At 44.9% G+C, this 21,232-nt stretch overlaps 2 protein-coding genes across 2 annotated transcripts in view; one reads left to right on the top strand and one right to left on the bottom strand.

The window, feature by feature from the left end:
- Positions 1-3,641, top strand: part of gnai3 (guanine nucleotide binding protein (G protein), alpha inhibiting activity polypeptide 3) — a 28,785-nt gene extending 25,144 nt beyond the window's left edge. The window contains exon 9 of the mRNA XM_023793488.2: positions 1,965-3,641. The gene's annotated coding sequence lies outside the window, so the exon portion shown is untranslated. The remainder of the gene's footprint in view (positions 1-1,964) is intronic.
- A 1,356-nt stretch (positions 3,642-4,997) lies between these two features.
- Positions 4,998-19,362, bottom strand: gnat2 (guanine nucleotide binding protein (G protein), alpha transducing activity polypeptide 2). Its single transcript, XM_072713322.1, has 9 exons — positions 18,752-19,362; positions 11,509-11,551; positions 9,759-9,900; positions 8,112-8,269; positions 7,216-7,344; positions 6,952-7,081; positions 6,596-6,749; positions 6,032-6,236; positions 4,998-5,704 (listed from the first exon to the last, which is right to left on the bottom strand). Exons 1-8 carry the CDS (start codon positions 18,855-18,857, stop codon positions 6,046-6,048), a joined length of 1,053 nt encoding a protein of 350 aa, XP_072569423.1. The 5' UTR covers positions 18,858-19,362; the 3' UTR covers positions 4,998-5,704; positions 6,032-6,045.
- Between the last annotated feature and the right edge of the window lie 1,870 nt (positions 19,363-21,232).

Below are 21,232 nucleotides of genomic sequence, written 5' to 3' on the forward strand. Positions count from 1 at the left end.
CCCAGCTCGCCGCTGACCCGGCCTGTCGGCCCCCCGGTCTCTGTCAGTCTCACCGTCACAGACGCTCAGCAGTCAGTGCGCAGCTCCTCTGCGTATTATTGTGAAAGGAATGTGTCTGTTTCAGAATGATGGTCAGAACTTTTTATATTGTGTCATGGCAGCCGGGTGGGGGTGGGGTGGGCAGTGTGGGGCCCAAGGTCGTTTAGGGGGGGCACATAAATCTTAAATATGAATATAAGGCATCTAGAAAATAAGGGAATATTATCAACCGATCTGGTCGTTAACAAATAATCATCCACCGTGCTTCATGAAGCTGAGAGGGTAACAGGCCTGGTGTCATCCACCATGCTTCATGAAGCTGACAGGGTAACAGACCTGGTGTCATCCACCGTGCTTCATGAAGCTGACAGGGTAACAGGCCTGGTGTCATCCATCGTGCTTCATGAAGCTGACAGGGTAACAGGCCTGGCGTTATCCACCGTGCTTCATGAAGCTGACAGGGTAACAGGCCTGGTGTCATCCACCGTGCTTCATGAAGCTGACAGGGTAACAGGCCTGGTGTCATCCACCGTGCTTCATGAAGCTGACAGGGTAACAGGCCTGGCGTCATCCACCGTGCTTTATGAAGCTGACAGGGTAACAGGCCTGGCGTCATCCACCGTGCTTTATGAAGCTGACAGGGTAACAGGCCTGGTGTCATCCACCGTGCTTCATGAAGCTGACAGGGTAACAGGCCTGGTGTCATCCACCGTGCTTCATGAAGCTGACAGGGTAACAGGCCTGGCGTCATCCACCGTGCTTTATGAAGCTGACAGGGTAACAGGCCTGGCGTCATCCACCGTGCTTCATGAAGCTGACAGGGTAACTGGCCTGGCGTCATCCACCGTGCTTTATGAAGCTGACAGGGTAACAGGCCTGGCGTCATCCACCGTGCTTCATGAAGCTGACAGGGTAACTGGCCTGGCGTTATCCACCGTGCTTCATGAAGCTGAGAGGGTAACAGGCCTGGTGTCATCCACCGTGCTTCATGAAGCTGACAGGGTAACAGGCCTGGTGTCATCCACCGTGCTTCATGAAGCTGACAGGGTAACAGGCCTGGCGTCATCCACCGTGCTTTATGAAGCTGACAGGGTAACAGGCCTGGTGTCATCCACCGTGCTTTATGAAGCTGACAGGGTAACAGGCCTGGTGTCATCCACCGTGCTTCATGAAGCTGACAGGGTAACAGGCCTGGCTCCACGGTGCCCACAGGCTGCAGCCAGGGGAATTTTTCCAGCATGTGAAACAACTAAGAAAAGGTAAATAAATAAATGAAAATATATTGGAACTCTTACATAATATCAATGACTCAGTAATTACAGTGTGCAGGGGCAGTATTAGAAATGCATGGACTATAATTATTGAATTGAATTTCACAAAGACAGGACGAACCTTTGCTGTCTGTGTGCGCAGTTTAGATGCTTCCCAGGTGTCTTGCAACTGTAGAGAAAAGTTCCGCTGCTAATAGAAATGTAATTCTGTTAAAGACGAAAATGCCACAAAAATGCAAATATGGGGGGGGGGGGGCAGTGGGTGGCTAGGTTTCAGTCTGGGGTGCCAACAGCCACCCCTTGCCACCCCCCAGATCCGCATATGAGGCAGCCTTTTCTGTCCTTCATGCTGTGCGAGTCTCCATTTTGTGCCTTGCGGGTGTAATTGTAGGCAAAACAAATGGTTTCTGTGAAGTGACCCCCCCACCCAAGGATGCCGGAGGTCACAGCTGAGGGGGGAGGCGGCCCAGCCTGCATGTCCTTCCTCTTGTTGCCTACTGGTGTCTTTGTTTCAGAAGCGTTCAGTAACCTCCAGCTTTCATAACACAGTTCAGTCTCCCCCATGCGTGCCCCAGAAGACGGCCGTCCCCTGCATGCTGGAATGTGCGTCATCTGATTACTGCTCTTTCTCTGCCCTCTCCCCCCTCTTGACAGGCCACCCCGGATCTCAGCCCTGCAGCATCAGCCAGCCATGTGAACGGGCATGGCTCAAGTGTCAACGGGGGTGTTCCATGCAAGTGACCACGCTGCACACCCTGCGCCTCAGCACAACTTTCTACATTCCCCCCCCCCAACCTTACTGCTTTGAGACAGTCCTCTTTTTGTTTGGCAGGACAGAGCTATGTAAATAGGATGGAAGTACGCCGCGTTACCTTCAGAGAGCTGTGCTGTGTCTTAAGTGTAATTATTATTAATATGTGTTTCCATGAAAGCTAAGTGCCACATGAAGCAGTCTGGCACTCTTATGGATGACAAAGAAATCTAAACACTTTCCCTACATTTCAGCCCAGACTTCTGTTTAAATGTGGACTGTTCCTCTCCACTTCAGTATTTGATTACTATGCATACTTAACAAAAAACGATTTTTTCCCCCCTCAATCCAGATTGAAAGCACAGCTATCTAACATGTAATTCCCTCTCAGCTCTTTCACCTGCAGTATCATGACACGCTCTGCCTTTTGTAAATATGGAATTTTAGCAATGCTTTTATTTTTGGTTTTGTCTAAAACATTTCTTCTTAAGCATTTGGTTAGTTTTGGCTATTCTTTTCAAACACATTTGCTAATGGGTGTATCAGGAATGAGGCGTGAATGCTGATTGTCTGTCTGTCCCCCGGAAACGGCTGCATGCAGGACGAGGGTGATTTGCTTGACCTTTTGAGCCAAAGCAGAATTCAGTTTTATTTTTGTGACCATGCATTCCACATCCGGCAGTCAGTCAGCCTGAATATGAATCTGTGCCGTTGGACTGAAAAGAAACAGCCCCTTGTTTTTTTTATATTTTTGGATATTGTCACCTGTACAACATTTTTGTCTGGTTTTTAATTCCAATTGTTATACAGTCAGCTGTTAGATGTTTTTTAACCCGGAATGTCTGCATGATATAGAAATGGGCTTTATGGTGGAGTTCACTGCTTGATATTTTCAATTCAGTGATGGATATAGATTTTTTTTTTCTTCAATCCCAGTAGCGCTTAGTGTGGAACTTACTACTGAAAACATCTTTTTTTGTGTGTTTTTTTGCAACATCTGAGGATGGTGGCTCCTTCTGCACGTGACCGCACCAGCCTGTGATTGGATCCCTGCACATCAGCGTCAGGTTTCCATGGCACCGGTTCTTCAGTTCCTCTGCACAGAAGCGCCGTCTAATATGAGACCAAGTAGTATGGAGGCACACTCTGGCCAAGTAGTATGGAGGCACACTCTGACCGAGTAGTATGGAGGCACGCTCTGACCGAGTAGTATGGAGGCACACTCTGACCGAGTAGTATGGAGGCACACTCTGACCGAGTAGTATGGAGGCACACTCTGACCGAGTAGTATGGAGGCACACTCTGATCGAGTAGTATGGAGGCACACTCTGACCGAGTAGTATGGAGGCACACTCTGATCGAGTAGTATGGAGGCACACTCTGACCGAGTAGTATGGAGGCACACTCTGATCGAGTAGTATGGAGGCACACTCTGATCGAGTAGTATGGAGGCACACTCTGACATTGTATTCGCTCAGCTGATGCTCTTTATCTTGTGCCACGTATGTAGCCATTGTGGGGGGGAAAATTGTTCAGTTATTTTTTAAAATTTAAAGAAATAAATGTGTTTTGTTGTTTTTTCTGAGTGTGATGTGGTGTTTGTTTAGCACTTAGTGCTGTCGACAAGTATGATTTCAGCTATTTTGCTGCAGTTCTTTTCACCAGACAGCAGGTGGTGAAGCGGTTAATAGTGGAATGACAAGGTCTCATATCCCAGGATTCTTTGCACTGAATCGCGTGTATGAAACATCCAGTTTGATTCACTTCAAAGCAATAGATAAGTAACACAAGTTCAGAAGGACACATGCTTCAGGAAATTTGGGATTTCAGTACCAGGCTCTGATCTGGTCTCCCACGGGTGCTACTGCTTTATTGCTTTTGAAGGCTGGACTCTGATTTGAGATAAAAGGCACAGCCAGAGGGACTGAAGTAACGAGCCGTTTAACGGGGCCGCTTGGTGCCCCTTGGAAGCGTGTGCTGCTTGCAGTTTCTTTCAAGGCCCGGTTTAACGGCCATTCGAGTGAAACCTCCTTTTTACCTGGATATAGAGATGCAGTGATGGGTGCACTAGGGCACTTTTCATAAACGCAGCATTTGTCCAACCAGCAGCAGGTGGAATTTGACATTTTAGTTCTGACAGTGAAAGGCAGTTCATTCTTACAAGAGCATTTCTTCTATTTCGTATTTGGCCTTGCTTTTGACAGTCAAATTCCAAGCAGGGAAAAGCAATCCATCATTCGGTCACCGAAATTCCGATTTTTGGTCAAGAGGCTGCAGATCCAAGTTCTGGCAATGTGAACCGTAGTGGTGCCTTCCGGGGGGGGGGGGGGGGGCACTTCACCTGAATGGCCCTGTTGAACTGTTTATTACTCTGCAAGATAGTGCAAAGTTACATACAGCAAGCCTGTGTGTGTTCTCTCGGGCTCCCTGTGGGTGGTGTGCATTATCGACCACAGTATTCATTCCCAACAAGTCCAGAGGAGTCCGCCAAAGATGTTGCATTTGTAGAGCCATAAGACCATGACATGCTATACAGCAGTGGTCGGCAAGCAGTCGATCGACATCGACAGGTCCATCTCTCAGAGAGTCCTAGTCGATTGCGGCAATCAGACCTTCACGCCGGCAATCTATCAAGAGACCTTTCTTCGTAAATGGCTTTGCCCTTTTTGTGTATTATGCATTTTTGATAAAAATATAAAAAATAAGCCTTTCAGACAAGTCTGGAGGAGGCCACGGGAGATGCCGCAGTGTTCAGTATACGCAGTGCTGTCAGAAAGGTTGGAGACCACTGCTATATAGATCCTTTATAATTTAGACTATAAGACATTATGAATCACAAAGCAAGGATGTGTTTCTGCAGTTAGCATGCATATATATGTACATTATGAAAGGGTGATAATGACCTGGGACATGCGATGCAATTAATGCATCTTTATTTTATACCACTAAGATATACAATTCAGGACAAGCAGGAGTTCATTCCACATTAATTTTTTACCAAAGCTGTATGTCTAATATTTTACATTTAAGTATATTTTCTTAGTAATATAGAGAATATACCTATTTTATTTACAAAATACATCCTACATACAGTGTTTTCTTCTGGGGAATGTTACACGTTGAAATTGAATGTTTTTCAACTATTTGCATTAAATTTGTTTGTAGTCTTAGAGAAACTGAACATTATTGGGGCAAAAGTTAGGCAGTTATTCAAAACCTTTTTCTTTAATACTGCTATGTTGTCCAGTTTGGTTTTCCACAAGAAGAGGGCTGAGGATGTTTGTTGCTTCTCTAAACCAAGATTTTACCTGCTCTCTCAGTAGGCTACTAACAGCCAACACGGATGACTTACTGCTCAGAGTTAAGAGGCTAAGTTCATTGGTCAAGCGAGTCTCTTGAGAATTTTTATACTGTCCTCATAGATGAATGTTCTTGTTCATTCATTATATGCTACATTTACCCCTGGAAGGTGCATGACTGCATTTCTTATTGTGTCTGATGGAGGAAGACTGCTGTTCAGAGGTGGAGTCTCTGGGGAGGAAGTGACATCATCATCAGGGGTTGGTCGTCTGTCCCAGTGTTACATCACAGTACTCTGAAGTAAAGCCAGTCTGATCAGGATAGAAAGGGGACCTAGGGACGTCTACAGGAAACAAAAGTTGAGATGTCAGCTTGGAGTGACGCCGAGCGGTAATTGCAACCAAAATCACCTCGAAGCTCAGTTGGGTAGTGAACTGTAGCTTAAATGTGAATAAAACTTTAAACAATGAATTTACACTTTGTCACTCTTTCACTAATGTAAAATCCACAGATTCATGCAGTAAACTGACAAAGTATTTGCCACTGCTCAGAGATGTTAGTGACTGTTACACTTAAAGCGGCTAACAACGTGTAATGAAATTTTAATGTGTAATGTTTTGTCCATATATAATATTCTACTTCTTTATGGCACAAACAAATGCCGGTTTACCTTCTTGTTCTAGCTCAGAACAGACCACAGTCTTTAAGATTTTCCTTGATGATGATGTCTGTGACGGCATTGAACACAATCTGGACGTTCTCCGTATCTGTGGCACAGGTCATGTGGGCATAGATCTCCTTAATTCCCTTCTTCATGTTCAGGTCCTGGAACTGAAGCTTAATGTAGTTGCTGGCATCATCGTACGTGTTGGGACCTGTTAGGACGTGTTAGGAAGGTGTTGATAAAAAAGTGCTGCATGTAGAAAATTCATTACATTTGTTACTTAAATTTACTTCACTTTCCTGAGAGAGCCCTAACAGTTTGCTTTATGCTTGTGATCATATGACCACGATAATATCTGTAACTCTAGACCAGGGGTGGGCAATCTTATCAGCAAAGTAGTATTTTGGTTTTTGGGATAACCTTTAGATCAGCAGTTCGAACCCAGTTGTGAGGACTTTTCAGTTAATCACTCCTCTAATTACTAATCTAGTTAGGGAGTTGCAGCAAAAACCCACCCCTGACCTACCATGTCTGATGAGCCTCTCAGCAGGCTTCCCAGTGGACACCTACCGTTATAATCGGGGAAGCAGATGCTGAGGTGGACCTTCTTGATCTTGTCTTGAAAGAGATCCTTCTTGTTAAGGAACAGCACGATGGAAGTGGTAGCAAAAAACCTGTGGTTGCAGATGCTGTTGAAGAGGTGGAGGCTCTCGTGCATGCGGTTCTGTGGAGAGAATATGGTGTGTGCTGGGCTGAGAGGAGAAACACAGAGTTCTTCTACATTTCTAGTGCGAACAGAGACAGAATATAGTACCAAGGCGATTTGAATACGTAATTCAGCTTAGAAATTTGGGTGAGCTGGCTTTTACCCAGAGTTCACTGCATTTTTACATTGCAGTTCAGATCTAGAAAAATCCAGAACCTACCACTTCATCATCTTCCACCAGGACCATGTCGTAGGCACTGAGGGCCGCACAGAAGATAATACAAGTCACTCCCTCGAAGCAGTGGATCCATTTCTTACGCTCTGACCGCTGGCCACCCACATCAAACATCCTGTCAGAAAGAGGACACAGGTAGGACTAACCATGGTTCTACTGCTATTATCTCATGATACATTCCAGAAGTCACCATTCTTAGAAGAGTTGCACTACAGCAGAACTGCACGAGCAGAGCTCCTAGTCTCCAACCTGAAGTGCAGCTCCTTGCAGGAGAACTGCTCCTCGATGATGCCAGTGGTCTTCACTCGAGATCGTAGGACGTCCTGTTCAGTAGGCATATAGTCTTGCTGGGTAATCCGGTCCAGGTCATTCAGGTAGCTATGACAAATGTGTAGATTTCAATGTCAGTGCAAATTCATGATTGTTATTATTGTGAATTTGATTTTATCAACACAAATACAGTATAAAACAGTCCAAAACAATTTATAGACTTATATAGCCAAAAGTATGTTGACTCCAGCTTGTTCAACATCTCATTCTGAAATTATGAAGGTATTAATATGAAGCTGGGCTGCCGTTTGTGGCTACAATAGTCTCCACTCAACTTGGGAAGGCTTCCATTACATACTGGAACACCGACAATGGGATTTCCTGCCAATCAGACTGGGTATCGATGCTGGCTGATCAGGTCCTCTTCTATGAGTTTGTGTGGCCTGCTCTCAGATTTTTTACTTCACTTGTGTTTCAACAGGGCAGAAGTTTGACAAACTGACGACAAAGAAAGACGACTTCCTATGACAGTGCCAAATTGAATGTCACTAACCCAGGATGGGGCACCAACCATCACAGGGCACACTCACACATGCACACCAATGGGCAATTTGGTAACTCCAATCAGCCTCAGCATGTTTTTGGACTGTGGGGGAAACCCCCACGACAACACGGGGCGAACATGCAAACTCCACACACAGCTCCCGAAGGTGTGAGGCGACAGTGCTAACCACTGCACCGGCATGCCACCCCTGAAACAAAATATTGGTCTGGACCTGAATTATTCACCTCTGCTTAAAGCTTATATTGATGTCTTGTGTGCAGTTGAGTCGCCATTTACATGTGTCCATGGGAGTCTCCTCCAACATACTCACTAGGAAGCAGAATCATTTAGCTGATACTCAGCGGCCCTCTCGAAAGCGGCCTGCACCCCACTGTCCTTCCAGAGCCGCTTTATAACGTCGGAAAGTTCTGTAGGCATGGTGCCCTCTTCAATCGAGTCTGAAAGGTTCTGTAGCTTCTGACCATCCTCCTACAGATGAAGCGGGGACAGGGGAGTAATGTGCAGGACAGAGCACGGGCATGGGATAGGGAAGTAATGTGCAAGATAAGCACGGGCATGGGATAGGAAAGTAATGTGCAAGATAAGCACGGGCTTGGGATAGGGAAGTAATGTGCAAGATAAGCACGGGCTTGGGATAGGGAAGTAATGTGCAAGATTAGCACGGGCTTGGGATAGGGAAGTAATGTGCGAGATAAGCACGGGCATGGGATAGGGAAGTAATGTGCAAGCTAAGCACGGGCTTGGGATAGGGAAGTAATGTGCAAGCTAAGCACGGGCATGGAATAGGGAAGTGATGTGCACGCTAAGCACGGGCTTGGGATAGGGAAGTAATGTGCAAGCTAAGCACGGGCATGGGATAGGGAAGTAATGTGCAAGATAAGCACGGGCTTGGGATATGGAAGTAATGTGCAAGCTAAGCACGGACATAGGATAGGGAAGTAATGTGCAAGATAAGCATGGGATAGGGGAGTAATGTGCAAGATAGGCATGGGATAGGGGAGTAATGTGTAAGCTAAGGACGGGCATAGATAGGGGGTAATGTGCAGGACAGGGCATGGGATAGGGGAGTAATGTGCAAGATAGGCATGGGATAGGGGAGTAATGTGTAAGCTAAGGACGGGCATAGATAGGGGGTAATGTGCAGGGCATGGGATAGGGGAGTAATGTGCAAGATAAGCACGAGCATGGGATAGGGATGTAATGTGCAAGATAAGCACGGGCATGGATAGGGGGTAATGTGCAGGACAGGGCATGGGATAGGGGAGTAATGTGCAAGATAAGCACGGGCATGGGATAGGGGGGTAATGTGCAGGACAGGGCACAGACATGGGATAGGAAAGTGATGTGCAGGACAGGGCACAGGCATGGGATAGGGAAGTAATGTGCAAGATAAGCATGGGCATGTGATAGGGGAATAATGTACAGGATATGTATGGGCATGGGATAGGGGAGTAATGTGCAGGACATGGCACAGGCATGGGATAGGGAAGTAATGTGCAAGATAACCATGGGCATGGGATAGGGGAGTAATGTACAGGCAGGATAAGCATGGGCATGGGATAGGGGAGTAATGTGCAGGACAGGGCACAGGCATGGGATATTGAAGTAATGTGCAGGACAGGGCACAGGCATGGGATAGGGAAGTAATGTGCAAGATAAGCATGGGCATGTAATAGGGGAATAATGTACAGGATATGTATGGGCATGGGATAGGGGAGTAATGTGCAGGACATGGCACAGGCATGGGATAGGGAAGTAATGTGCAAGATAACCATGGGCATGGGATAGGGGAGTAATGTACAGGATAAGCATGGGCATGGGATAGGGGAGTAATGTGCAGGACAGGGCACAGGCATTGGATAGTGGAGTAATGTGCAGGACAGGGCACAGGCATGGGATAGGGAAGTAATGTGCAGGGCAGAGCGATGCTTGTTTTTATACATCAGTGTGCACTAACCGCTGCGGCCGGAGTCCCGTAGTCGATGCCCAGCTGGCACATGCCCTGGATGATGGCCATGGCAGACTGCAGTATGTTGCCGAAGATGATGGACTTGAACTCCAATTGTTCTTCTTTTGTGTATCCACCCTGATGGAGAATTCTGTGGTGGCAATCATACAGTGACACGTGGTTACATGGCTGTGATGAACGGCATGAGGCCACAGAAATCAATCACCTTCTTAATTTTGTTTTTCCAGACACTAGAGTTTCTTTTAATCAAAGTTTATTTTAATAAAAGCTTTATATTAGCTAAATTAATGGAATCTTTGAACTAAGTGGGAAAAGAAACACTTTTACCTTTTTAAATGTGTTCAAAACCTTTTAATCATCTTTCTACTGCTGTTTTCTTCCAGTGTTTATTGGTCACCTTAGCAGGCTGAAACCTTAGCACGGGCTGAACCTTCTGATACTCCCACCTACTGGCAACATGTTTAATTGCATTTTTCCTCCACACACACTAATGTGGAAGGAAGACGCCAGCATATACTTGCAGTGAAGACTAATGCCTGTGCAGCTCGCCTTGGTTGATCTGCAAAGTTAATGTTAATATATATAACCAGGATAAGCAGGTTTTTGACAAAAATTGCTGTAATTAGCGTACTTTTAGTGTGTCTGCAATAATATTCATCCACCCACTTCTCGCATTAACTAAAAAACATGGAAATAGTTAAAAATCAAATAAAAACTGTAATATTTGTGTATAATTCCCACAGTGATGAGGTTGTTTGTGCTTCTCTGACTTAATATGTAGCATGTGTTTTTTTTGTCTGTATTGAATAAGATGGAAAAACATTAAACGTTCAGATGTTTTGACCATTTCAGTACATAAAATAGTACAAAACATCAATAACTGAGTAATTAAAAGTGGAGAGAGGAGATAATTATATGGAGCACTGAGATGATGGTCATCGCTGGTGGTGAATCAGATAAACCAGCAGCAGAGCTAACAAGGCACGGCTTTGCTGTCCCGGAGTTAGACCATTAGTAACTATAGACGTTATTAGGTATCACCCGTATTTCCATTAAATTACAACACTTTAAACTGGTCATAATTTACATTAATGTTTCCTGTGTCAGTACGCAGGATTCATAATTCATAAAAATAGGTCTGGGAGCAAAGAGATGTGAAGCGAAACATGTCATTACAATTTCACAGCAGATCCATATTTAATCATAGGCGTTTTGCAAAGGCCTATTGACTGATGAGCACAATTAACACAAGATACAACTGATGTGTAACAGTAACTTATCTATGCTGGCCATTATTTTCTTGTTAGCCCCCTTGCTACTTTGGTCATTACTGTGCTATTAGCTCACTTGCTACTTTGTGTATTATTGTGTTATTAGCCCACTTGCTACATTGATTATTACTGTGTTATTAGCCCACTTGCTACTTTGTGTATTATTGTGCTATTAGCCCACTTGCTACTTTGTGTATTATTGTGTTATTAGCCCACTTGCTACATTGATTATTACTGTGTTATTAGCCCACTTGCTACTTTGTGTATAATTGTGCTATTAGCCCACTTGCTACTTTGTGTATTATTGTGCCATTAGCCCACTTGCTACTTTGATTATTACTGTGATATTAGCCCAATTGCTACTTTTTGTATTATTGTGTTAATAGATACTTTATGTATAACTGTATTATTAGCCCCATTGCTACTGAAGTCTCTTCTTGCTGGTGTGGGCGAGGACTCACACTTACTTCATCTGCTTTACAATGGTGCTCTTTCCAGATTCACCAGCCCCTGCAAAACAACACATGCTATTCAGCTTCAATTCACTGAGGGCTTTTTCTGCAACACTAACTCAACACGACGCTGACCCTCAACTTTCATCCATAAATAGTTTTTTGGGGGGAGGAAAGGATTTTCAGAATTTCAGGTGTGATGCTGAACCATTCTTCTCACCGGACATATAGAAAACTACCCTCAAGAGTTAGTATGCAGATCAGATGCAGAATGGTTATCATGGTAACCACATTTTTCATTTGTCTTCAGAAGAAGTACAAGAAGGACTTTAGACATACTGACATGAGCGCAAGTAAAATGACTAGTTTTGAAGAATCTTTAGTCTTTATGCCTGTATTATGCTGAACCAAAAATGAGAGCCTAATGATGCCTTGTATCATTTCTTACCATTAGGGGCCCTTCGAATGCATCATTACCATGCAGCAATTAGACAAATGAGGTCCTGGATCTGGTACTGTGGCTAAAAACTGGACCTGCTAACTAGATTAGTGCAAAGTGTCCCAATTAGATTTGTGGAACCTTTAAGGGAACAGCAGTAGAGCCTCTGAGAAGATTGCTAATTAAATGAGCTGTATCCGGAACCTGTCAATAGACAGCATAGCCCTCCAGGTTACAAGCAGCACACGAGCTCACGGAACCTTTCACCTTTTTAACAAGGTAATACATCCGTGTCTAAAGCTCAGGTGAGCCAGGTAGCCCCTACTGAGATTAGGAATCTCATCAGTCACAATCCAGCTTTTCCTTCCAGGCCAGTTCACCATGACAGGACATCACTTCTAAATCCATATACACACACAAGTTGCCCCGTGTTGCAGCACAGTGGTACTAATCACTACATAACTGTTTACATCAAGTTAAGACATTTTTTTCCTCAATAAAAATCTGAAATTTCTATGACGCAAAGTCTCACTCTCTTAAAATACTATTAAAAAATGGAGTTCTTACAGTTTTTCTCGATTGCTTAAACACACTTCTTGAAACTATGCCTCGTATTCTCAAAACAGTAAACACAAATCCATAACGTCTCACCCAATTTCCCAAACATCGTATTTTCAGGTCAAAATGAAGCTCTACACTCAAAACCATTCACTGTTGCTGAAAAACCAAACTTTGCCCACAGACATCACACACAAGGCCTCAAAAACACACACACAACAACATAATCTTACACATTGGTGCAATAAATTAAAAACATTATTGCCAAAACTGGCAAGTTATGTTGCTTGTGGTTCTTCCCCTCAAAAATCTTTTCACATGATGAACACAAAAGACGCAACCAATGTATATACAGTGACACATTTTTATTCATGTACTATACAGTACAACACACACCAAAAACATTATTCCACCTCAGCATCCTGTCTTTTGTCTGGGTCAGGCCAGAGAATCTCATCCACATCACAGGCTATATTGGCCCTAGCCAGGCAGCGGGGGTAAAATCCTCATGCATGCCTGATCCACCCCTGGCATGCATCTACTGATATGTCTAGGCAGGCTTCTTCCATGGCCTGGAGGAGGTGAACACGGACATAAGGTTCTGTCGTACACTTTCCACCGCCATGCCGAAAATAACTCCTCTATCGGGTTTAGAAAGGGAGAGTATGCAGGCAGAAAGATGTTAGAAAACCTTGGGTTATTGGTAAATCAGTCATGAACCAGAGCAGCGCGATGGAAGCTGACGTTATCCAGCCTCACTACAACAACGTAGTGAGGCTGCTCTGGCTGTGCTGGTTCCCTGTAGTCCAGCTGGAACATATGTTGTCTTAGACCATCAAGAAAAGCAAGGAGAAGCATAGTGTTATAGGGTCCTAGAATGGCATGGCGGTGGAGTCCCCCTCATTGGCTGATGGCTGCGCACATAGTGACATTCCCTCCACGCTGACTAGGGACATGTACAATAGCCAGATGGCCAATTATGTTCCTCCACCTCCTCCTCCACCTCGTCCTCCCTGATGTCCTGGACCTCCTTCTACTCCTGTTCCTCGACCTCCTCCTTTGCATCTCTTTGGATCCATTGTTTCAAACCTGAATGAGCTGACTTTGGCCCTTTTATCTATCCATCAAAGTTTCTGATTGGTGTGTGATAAATTTTGACTCCTAGTGTTTCCACTTGGTTAATTGTGTGCTAACTGAGCTTAAACTCTGCTGACTTAAGTTAACATTATTGAATGCTAGTGCTTTCTAAATGACCACATGGTGTAAGCACTGAAAAATGTAGGGATTTCTGTGTAGAGTTTTGCAGTAACAGTTCACCAAATTTGACTCATGTGTTAAAGCAGGGGAATAGTGTTTATAGTTCAGGGAAATGGGTGTGCTTTTTGAAAAATAGCATTATGGTTTTGAAATTTTAGTTCAAAAGATTGGTTATAGTGTTTTAGCAATCGAGAAAAACTGTAATATGTGTAGCATCAGTCATCATAAGATTGACTTGTTCGTTCAATAATCTATGCTGGTGGTCCAGCGGGAAGAAGATGTATATGATTTTCAGCCAGGAATTCACACCAATAGATCAATATTTCATAAATTATGTGATTTTATGAAATATTATAAGATTTTTTTTTACCTTTTTAGACTAAGGTAACAGCATTTAAGTGCAGCAGACGACCAGGGATCCTGATCTCTGCTAAATTGCTTTAATTAAATCACTTTCCTCACACATTCATTTATTGACTGGGGGCCCAGAACACGTACAGTAATCTCTCATTTAGCAACTAGTCACAACCATCTAACCAAGTAGCCTATATGTAATCAATATCTCCTGCTTAGGAAATAATGCAATCCTGCTAAATGAGGAGATTTAATCAATATCTCTTGCACACAGGCTAATCAAGGCCCATCACACAGAGCTCATAATTGGTCCTGGTCTTGCAGATTCCTGCTCACGATGCTCCATGATGGTGCTCCCGTGAGAACGTCGCTTCATCTGAACTGCTTCAGTGACACATCAAGCATAAAATGTAGCATCACCCGATGCAAGTCATTGCGAGTGTCCATTCTGCGGTGGTTTATTACCTCACATCTAGTCAAGCTCATTGGATGGAATTTGGGTGAAATGGTCTAAACACCAGAGGGTAATTGCCACTGAACTCTCATAGGCATCAAGGATATCGGACAGTGTAAGACGCTGTAATACGCTGTGCTCTTTCCGTTCCAGGTAATTGCTGAGCTTCTGTGTTCCCACTAAGCAGGAATTCATCAGCAGAGGTAATTCATCATTCACTGGCATTATTTTTCGTTAGTAGTCACTCCCATTGCCCACAGTGGCCCTGCATGCTAGTTTTAATAAAGGAATTTAATCTGGGTACTTTCTGAAAGGTTCACCTGCTGAACAACATCTGCGCAGGGAAGCACCGATACCTGGCCCCTGATACCGGCCAGGAGGCCACAGAAACACAGGCCTATAAAAATAACAGTCATGTTTTGCATGATATTTTTTCAGAGGAAACTGCTAATTTTGTAAACAGAAACTGTTCACTTGAAGCTTCATCTAACTTGTATTTTATCCACCCTGCGGATAACAAAGTAGTTATTTTGGTGTGATGCACATTACCATTAATGGATTTTGAGACAATTGTATTTGTAGGACAAGTAGAAAAAAAGATGCCCGAAGATAATATTTTCTGACATATTTGTTAATGATGGATGGATGGATGGATGGATGGATGAATGGATGGATGGATGAACTTAACCCTTCTTGTGAGTATCATCTAATTCTTGTATTTCAGTCTCAGCTTGGAGTTCATAGTATCATTTATAACTCCTTGCACTTCTTGCCCCTCGTTCCTTAACAATAAATATTAAGGTGCTTCCTGTAGTTCCTCTGCTGTGCAGTTTCTCAGCCATTTGCCTGAATTTGCAGGTCAGGGGGTGGGGGGGGCTCAGACTGCCTGGCTATACCCCCGACATCTTTAGCCGTCTCACCTGCTCATTCCTTCCCTCGGCTTGTGTTGAGGTCCTGCTGTATGTTGCTCTTATTTCCTTTGGCATTTCAAAGTTTCAAGTGATGAGTCACGCTGCCATTCCCTTCAGCAGCGGGTCATCTGAACCCTAAATGCCCCCCCCCCCCCAGACAGTCATGTCCTGAGGACACTTGCTGGACTGCAGCGGTGGGAGGAGAGAGCATGGGAGAGCATGGGATCACTGGATGAGAAGGAGTAATCCAGGTTATCCGAGACGGGGGAAAGGCGATTACGATCAGTAAGACCAACAGGCAACTGGGGGTGACATGACGACAGGGAAAGCGTGGCACTGGCTTCCAGAGGCCTTGTCCAGGGATTTCTTCTGGTTTATAGGGCACTTTTCTCATCATCTCTCTTCTTGTCCACAACCAATCTTTCACATTTTTCTACCCTACCCTACCATGTCTACAAGACTGTAATATCCTGATTTGCAGTTATTTGGAGGCCTCTCTTACTTGATATAGAATTAATTTGTTTAACTAAAGATGCTAATCTTATGTGGTGACCACTGATGCTCCTTTACTCATCTAACAGGTTAACAGGTTAGCGCACTTTAAATGAGCTGCAGAAAGTCATAAATAATTGTTATTATCTTCACTGGAGACTTTGATCAAAAGAATAGCTAAGATTTCAGTAGACTTTGGTCTAAAACACCCTGAGATTTATGGAAGGAGAGGCCTCGTCTTTCACGAAACTCAACTGACAGCTGAGGCTTGGTGTCTGAATACTTATGGAATCATTAACTGTTGTCAAAAATGTGAACGTGGCTGTGAAAGTGACACATTCATTGTTAGCTGAAAAATCTGTTTCACAGGAGAGAATATAGGCAAGAAATGACTGGCTATTGTGACTATTTCTTTTGTAGGTCAACGGCTATTTGTGAGATGAAAGTCCGTTAGTCACAAGCCTAATAAGCCAGATTACAGAGTTGCTAGTTGCCATCTGCTTGGTCGGAAACCTCAGTCAGGTTTAACCTTTAACCATGCTCCTCCAGCCCTTATATGATGTCATCATTATCCACCAGGAGCCCTCTCTGTCAGGCTGACATCAGTGTCCATGCGGCACTGTGCCTATTGCTGTACAGTGCAGTGCAGAGGGGAAGAGTCCAGGTAGTACAGCCACTGGAATGTGGGTTTGGAACCAGAAAGCAAGCGGGGTGGAAGTCACAGGAGACAGGCCTGCTCTTCTGTATCCCACTGACATATAATGGAGAAGCTCTGGATATATAAATGAGTAAATTAAAGCAAAATATCAGCCGTGTAAATCACTCCCACCAAAGGACCAAATAAGTGCAATCAAAACATTCTCAGCTATTGCTTTTTGTGTCACATTGTAACCTGATCCTTTAGGAAAAGTACGATGTAATATAAGTAATGTTTTGGTTCTTAGTGCAATGAAAGGGTAAAGATTATCACAAGCTTAATCAGAAATTCTTGAAATCAGAAATGCTTTCTTACCTACATCCAGCTTCATTAACCTCTATCTGATACAGCAAGGTTCCCCAATTCCAGCCCAACACAATGAGCAGGTTTCCCTGCTCAAACACACCTACTAAAGCTGGCAATTAGCTGGCGAGCTGAATATGGTGTATTTGAGCAGGAAAGATTGAGCCTCCAGGACCGGAATTGGGGAACCCTGCAATACTGGGTCCCAGGGAGTGTGGATCCTACCCCAGAGACTGCAGGGTTAGGGTTAGGGTTAGGGTTAGGGTTAGGATGCCCGTCCATCGCAGGTCACGCACTCACACATTATGGGGAATTTAAAGACACCCATTAACCCAAGTAACACTCACATACACAGAGGAACCGAACATCCAAACCAGGAAGAGTGAGGACACAGTGCTCTCCTCTGATCCACTCCTTTCGGATACACTACTGCAGTACTTACCTCTGTGCCCGATATTAAGCTGACAACGAATAAGCCGTCAAAGGCAATGATCCAATACATTTACTTCACTTTTACAAAAAACGCTTCTACTTTGAATTGCATAGCTAAGGATTGCAGCTATGTTTTCCTCTTTATTGCTATGACATTGCTGATGCATTTGAAATATATTTGATAGAGGGAACCACTGTACTGAAGTTGAATGCATATAATTTACTTGCATTTCAAATAAATTCTGCCAAGTTGAAAGGCTTTGCCAAGGCACCACAGAAGCTAGCTCATGCTAATTTAGTCATAGACCTTGCAATCTTGTGCAAAAACACATCAGACAGTTTAAATGGGTCAAGTCCATCTTTTATGTACATTTCTTTGTTTCTTTTTCATTTTCACACTGTGCAGTGATGTTCTTAGGACCAGCTTAGTCACCCCATTTACTTTTAGAGCTGAGTTAGCACCTCCTGGGCATTCAGCCGCACAGCTCTAAGTTAGCGCCTACTGGGCATTCAGCAGCACAGCCCTCAGTTAGCGCCCCCTGGGCATTCAGCCACACAGCCCTCAGTTAGCGCCCCCTGGGCATTCAGCCGCACAGCCCTCAGTTAGCGCCCCCTGGGCATTCAGCAGCACAGCCCTCAGTTAGCGCCCCCTGGGCATTCAGCAGCACAGCCCTCAGTTAGCGCCCCTTGGGCATTCAGCAGCACAGCCCTCAGTTAGCGCCCCCTGGGCATTCAGCAGCACAGCCCTCAGTTAGTGCCTCCTGGGCATTCAGCAGCACAGCCCTCAGTTAGCGCCCCCTGGGCATTCAGCAGCACAGCCCTCAGTTAGTGCCTCCTGGGCATTCAGCAGCACAGCCCTCAGTTAGCGCCCCCTGGGCATTCAGCAGCACAGCCCTCAGTTAGTGCCTCCTGGGCATTCAGCAGCACAGCCCTCAGTTAGCGCCCCCTGGGCATTCAGCAGCACAGCCCTCAGTTAGCGCCCCCTAGGCATTCAGCAGCACAGCCCTCAGTTAGCGCCTCCAGGGCATTCAGCAGCACAGCCCTCAGTTAGTGCCTCCAGGGCATTCAGCAGCACAGCCCTCAGTTAGCGCCCCCTGGGCATTCAGCAGCACAGCCCTCAGTTAGCGCCCCCAGGGCATTCAGCAGCACAGCCCTCAGTTAGCGCCCCCTGGGCATTCAGCAGCACAGCCCTCAGTTAGCGCCCCCTGGGCATTCAGCAGCACAGCCCTCAGTTAGCGCCCCCTGGGCATTCAGCAGCACAGCCCTCAGTTAGCGCCCCCTGGGCATTCAGCAGCACAGTCCTCAGTTAGCGCCCCCTGGGCATTCAGCAGCACAGCCCGCATCCCCCTATGCATCCTTACCCAGCAGCAGCAGTTTCACTGTCCTGGACTCCTTGGCAGCGTCCTCCTGCAGCTGTTTTTCCAGCTCCTTGGATTTCTTGTCCTCTGCACTTGCCCCGCTGCCCATCTCAACCTCTTCGTCTTCTCCTTCCAAATCAATGGCCTCCAAGAATGAGATCCTGCTGGAGTTTTGTTTGTTCCCCTTCCTGAGTAAATGAGAGTGCCTGGATTTTACAGCATATGTGGCTGCACCACTTCTGGGGGGTAAAATGCTGTAGCTGGAGGACGAGGGGGGTGACAGTGACCAAAAGGTCAGGTAGCCGATGCTGGCAGAGCCTGGCGGGTGGGCAGGTGACACTCAGGCCAGTGATCTCCACGGGAAGGCAGCCAGACAGATACTGCTGAGCAGACAGAGCCACCAGCTCTCTCCCCTTAATTCTCTTCTACTGAACTGCATTTCTTAGGTTTCTTGTGGAGGCTTTTTCACTCCCTGATCTCCCGGTATGGATGATCCGATCCAATTACACCCCAAGGACAAAGGCGGGACAGAGGGAGCCAGTATGCCAAACCAGCTAACGCTGGAGTTCTCGGGCATGCTGGAATATGTTCGCATATGGTTATTATTTCAAATGAAGCATTACTCAAATATTTTGCTACTGTCTCCAAAACATTTTCCAACCGGGAGCACAATTTTCCATAACAAACACCTGACATTTATGTCCAAGAGCACAGCCTGGGCACATTATTTTTGTGGAATTTACTCACTGACTTCAATTAAATTCATGTAGAAGCAGCTGGAAAACTGCATCAATGTGTTAACTTAGTCAAACACTCTCTTGACTAATATGTTAGCTGACGATCTCCAAGAAACTGATGGCTGGAATGAGCAGAAACATTAATGGGGATTAAGTGTCTCACCCCTCCGAGCGTGAGCCAGACAAGCGGTTGGAAATGTCTGACTGAATGGCTTGGAGGCTGTCCCTAAATAAGAGCCACTTTACTTTGTGGTGAGATGGAGCATTCCTACACAAAGTCTACAAGTTCAAGAAAAATGCATAAAAAATGTTACAATAAATAAATAAATACATTTTTATTTTCTTAATGAATTTGACTCATTTTTATTGCCCCTATGCCTGTGTGCTTCCCCAGCAGCCTGAGGGGGCAGTATGTAGCTGACTGGACTGGGGCTCTGAGGTCCTGTATGGAAGGGAAGGCTGACTGTGTGGATCCTCTGATTGGTATATTAATCACACCAGTGCTGGGGCTTTGAAGTCGACCGTAACTCCAGCTGCATGCTGCTTACTCTGCAGTCTGACACCAAATGACATTCGAAAGAAATGACTGAATCTTGAATAAAAAACCATGTCTCATGTCTTTTTGCATTGTACAGGCGACAAAAATCAGTACTGAAAATGCAGAAGTGCATGCATATATTTATAGATTTCTGAATAATGTTTTTTTTTTAAATTTTTTAAATAAACTATACATGTATCTGTTGATCCTGGATGTATGGTGTACAAAATGGTGTGATGCCCCCCCCGACACACACACACACACATCTCTGTTTTGTGGATGGTATTTAAAACGTGCTGCAAAAGAAAGATTGCTCTTTTTCAGCTTATCGTAATCCTTGGTAGACTAAACAAACCAAGTTTGTGTCCTTTTTGCCTTTGAACATTTGGCCTCTTGGTGTATCTGTATGTTTTGTTCCAAGCAGGAAGATGTATGTTGTTTCATTTGGTTTGGTCTCAGACGACATAGAAGCCAAGAGCCCCATTTGTAAAATTCGACTGGACACTTTTACTAAATGGGTGCATAAAAACCACATTACAAAAGCGGCATATAAATAATTTATGAAAATGTGCCTATGAGTGTGTGAAACTGTATTCCTCATAAATTATGAATGACCCCAAAACTTTATGCAATACCCCAATTAGTAAGCACATTATACATTGGCGTTATAGGGTGGCGCTGAGCAATAAAATAGCTATTAGTGACAGCAGCTGCTAAATTTGCTTTGTGTCTTAAACACTTGTGACAGAAGTCTAAGGTCAAGGGCGTAACTTTGGCTGGAACATTGGGGGGGTTGAGGTCTCCACCCATTACGAGGGAAACATGATTATTGGGGGGGTGGGTTGTATTAGCTGGTTTTGATTTATTGGGGGGGGCTACAGCCCCCCCATTCCCCCCATAATTTACGCCCATGTCTAAGGTTCTGTGGAAATAGAACCCTAGAACCCAATGGTGAGAATGTTAGTCCAGGACTCCGACAGACCCCCTTTAGGGGCCCGGACAATGGTTATTGCATTTCCATAATCCAAAATATGTACAGGAAGGCTGAACAGAGAAGAGTTTTCCTGATGCAGCCATGTCACCTGCTGGTACAGGGTATGTGTCTGTAACCTGTCATATACTGGCGGGCGGGGGGCGTCTTGCACAGGTGTGGTTCATTCCTCAACCGGGGGGGAGGGGGGTCTCAGCCTGAATGTTGCTCTTAAAATA

Source organism: Paramormyrops kingsleyae, chromosome 6 (genome assembly GCF_048594095.1).
Source record: "Paramormyrops kingsleyae isolate MSU_618 chromosome 6, PKINGS_0.4, whole genome shotgun sequence".
NCBI lineage: Eukaryota > Metazoa > Chordata > Actinopteri > Osteoglossiformes > Mormyridae > Paramormyrops > Paramormyrops kingsleyae.

What these genes read in the sequence shown, in the direction of transcription:
- gnat2 (XM_072713322.1), bottom strand. Translation starts at nt 18,857, where the DNA reads ATGGGCAGCGGGGCAAGTGCAGAGGACAAGAAATCCAAGGAGCTGGAA. An exon ending in AGTGAAACTGCTGCTGCTGG is followed by an intron (nt 11,552 to 18,751) that starts GTAAGGATGCAT and finishes GTTGTTTTGCAG; the next exon opens with GGGCTGGTGAATCTGGAAAG. An exon ending in TGGTGGAAGATGATGAAGTG is followed by an intron (nt 6,750 to 6,951) that starts GTAGGTTCTGGA and finishes TTCTCTCCACAG; the next exon opens with AACCGCATGCACGAGAGCCT.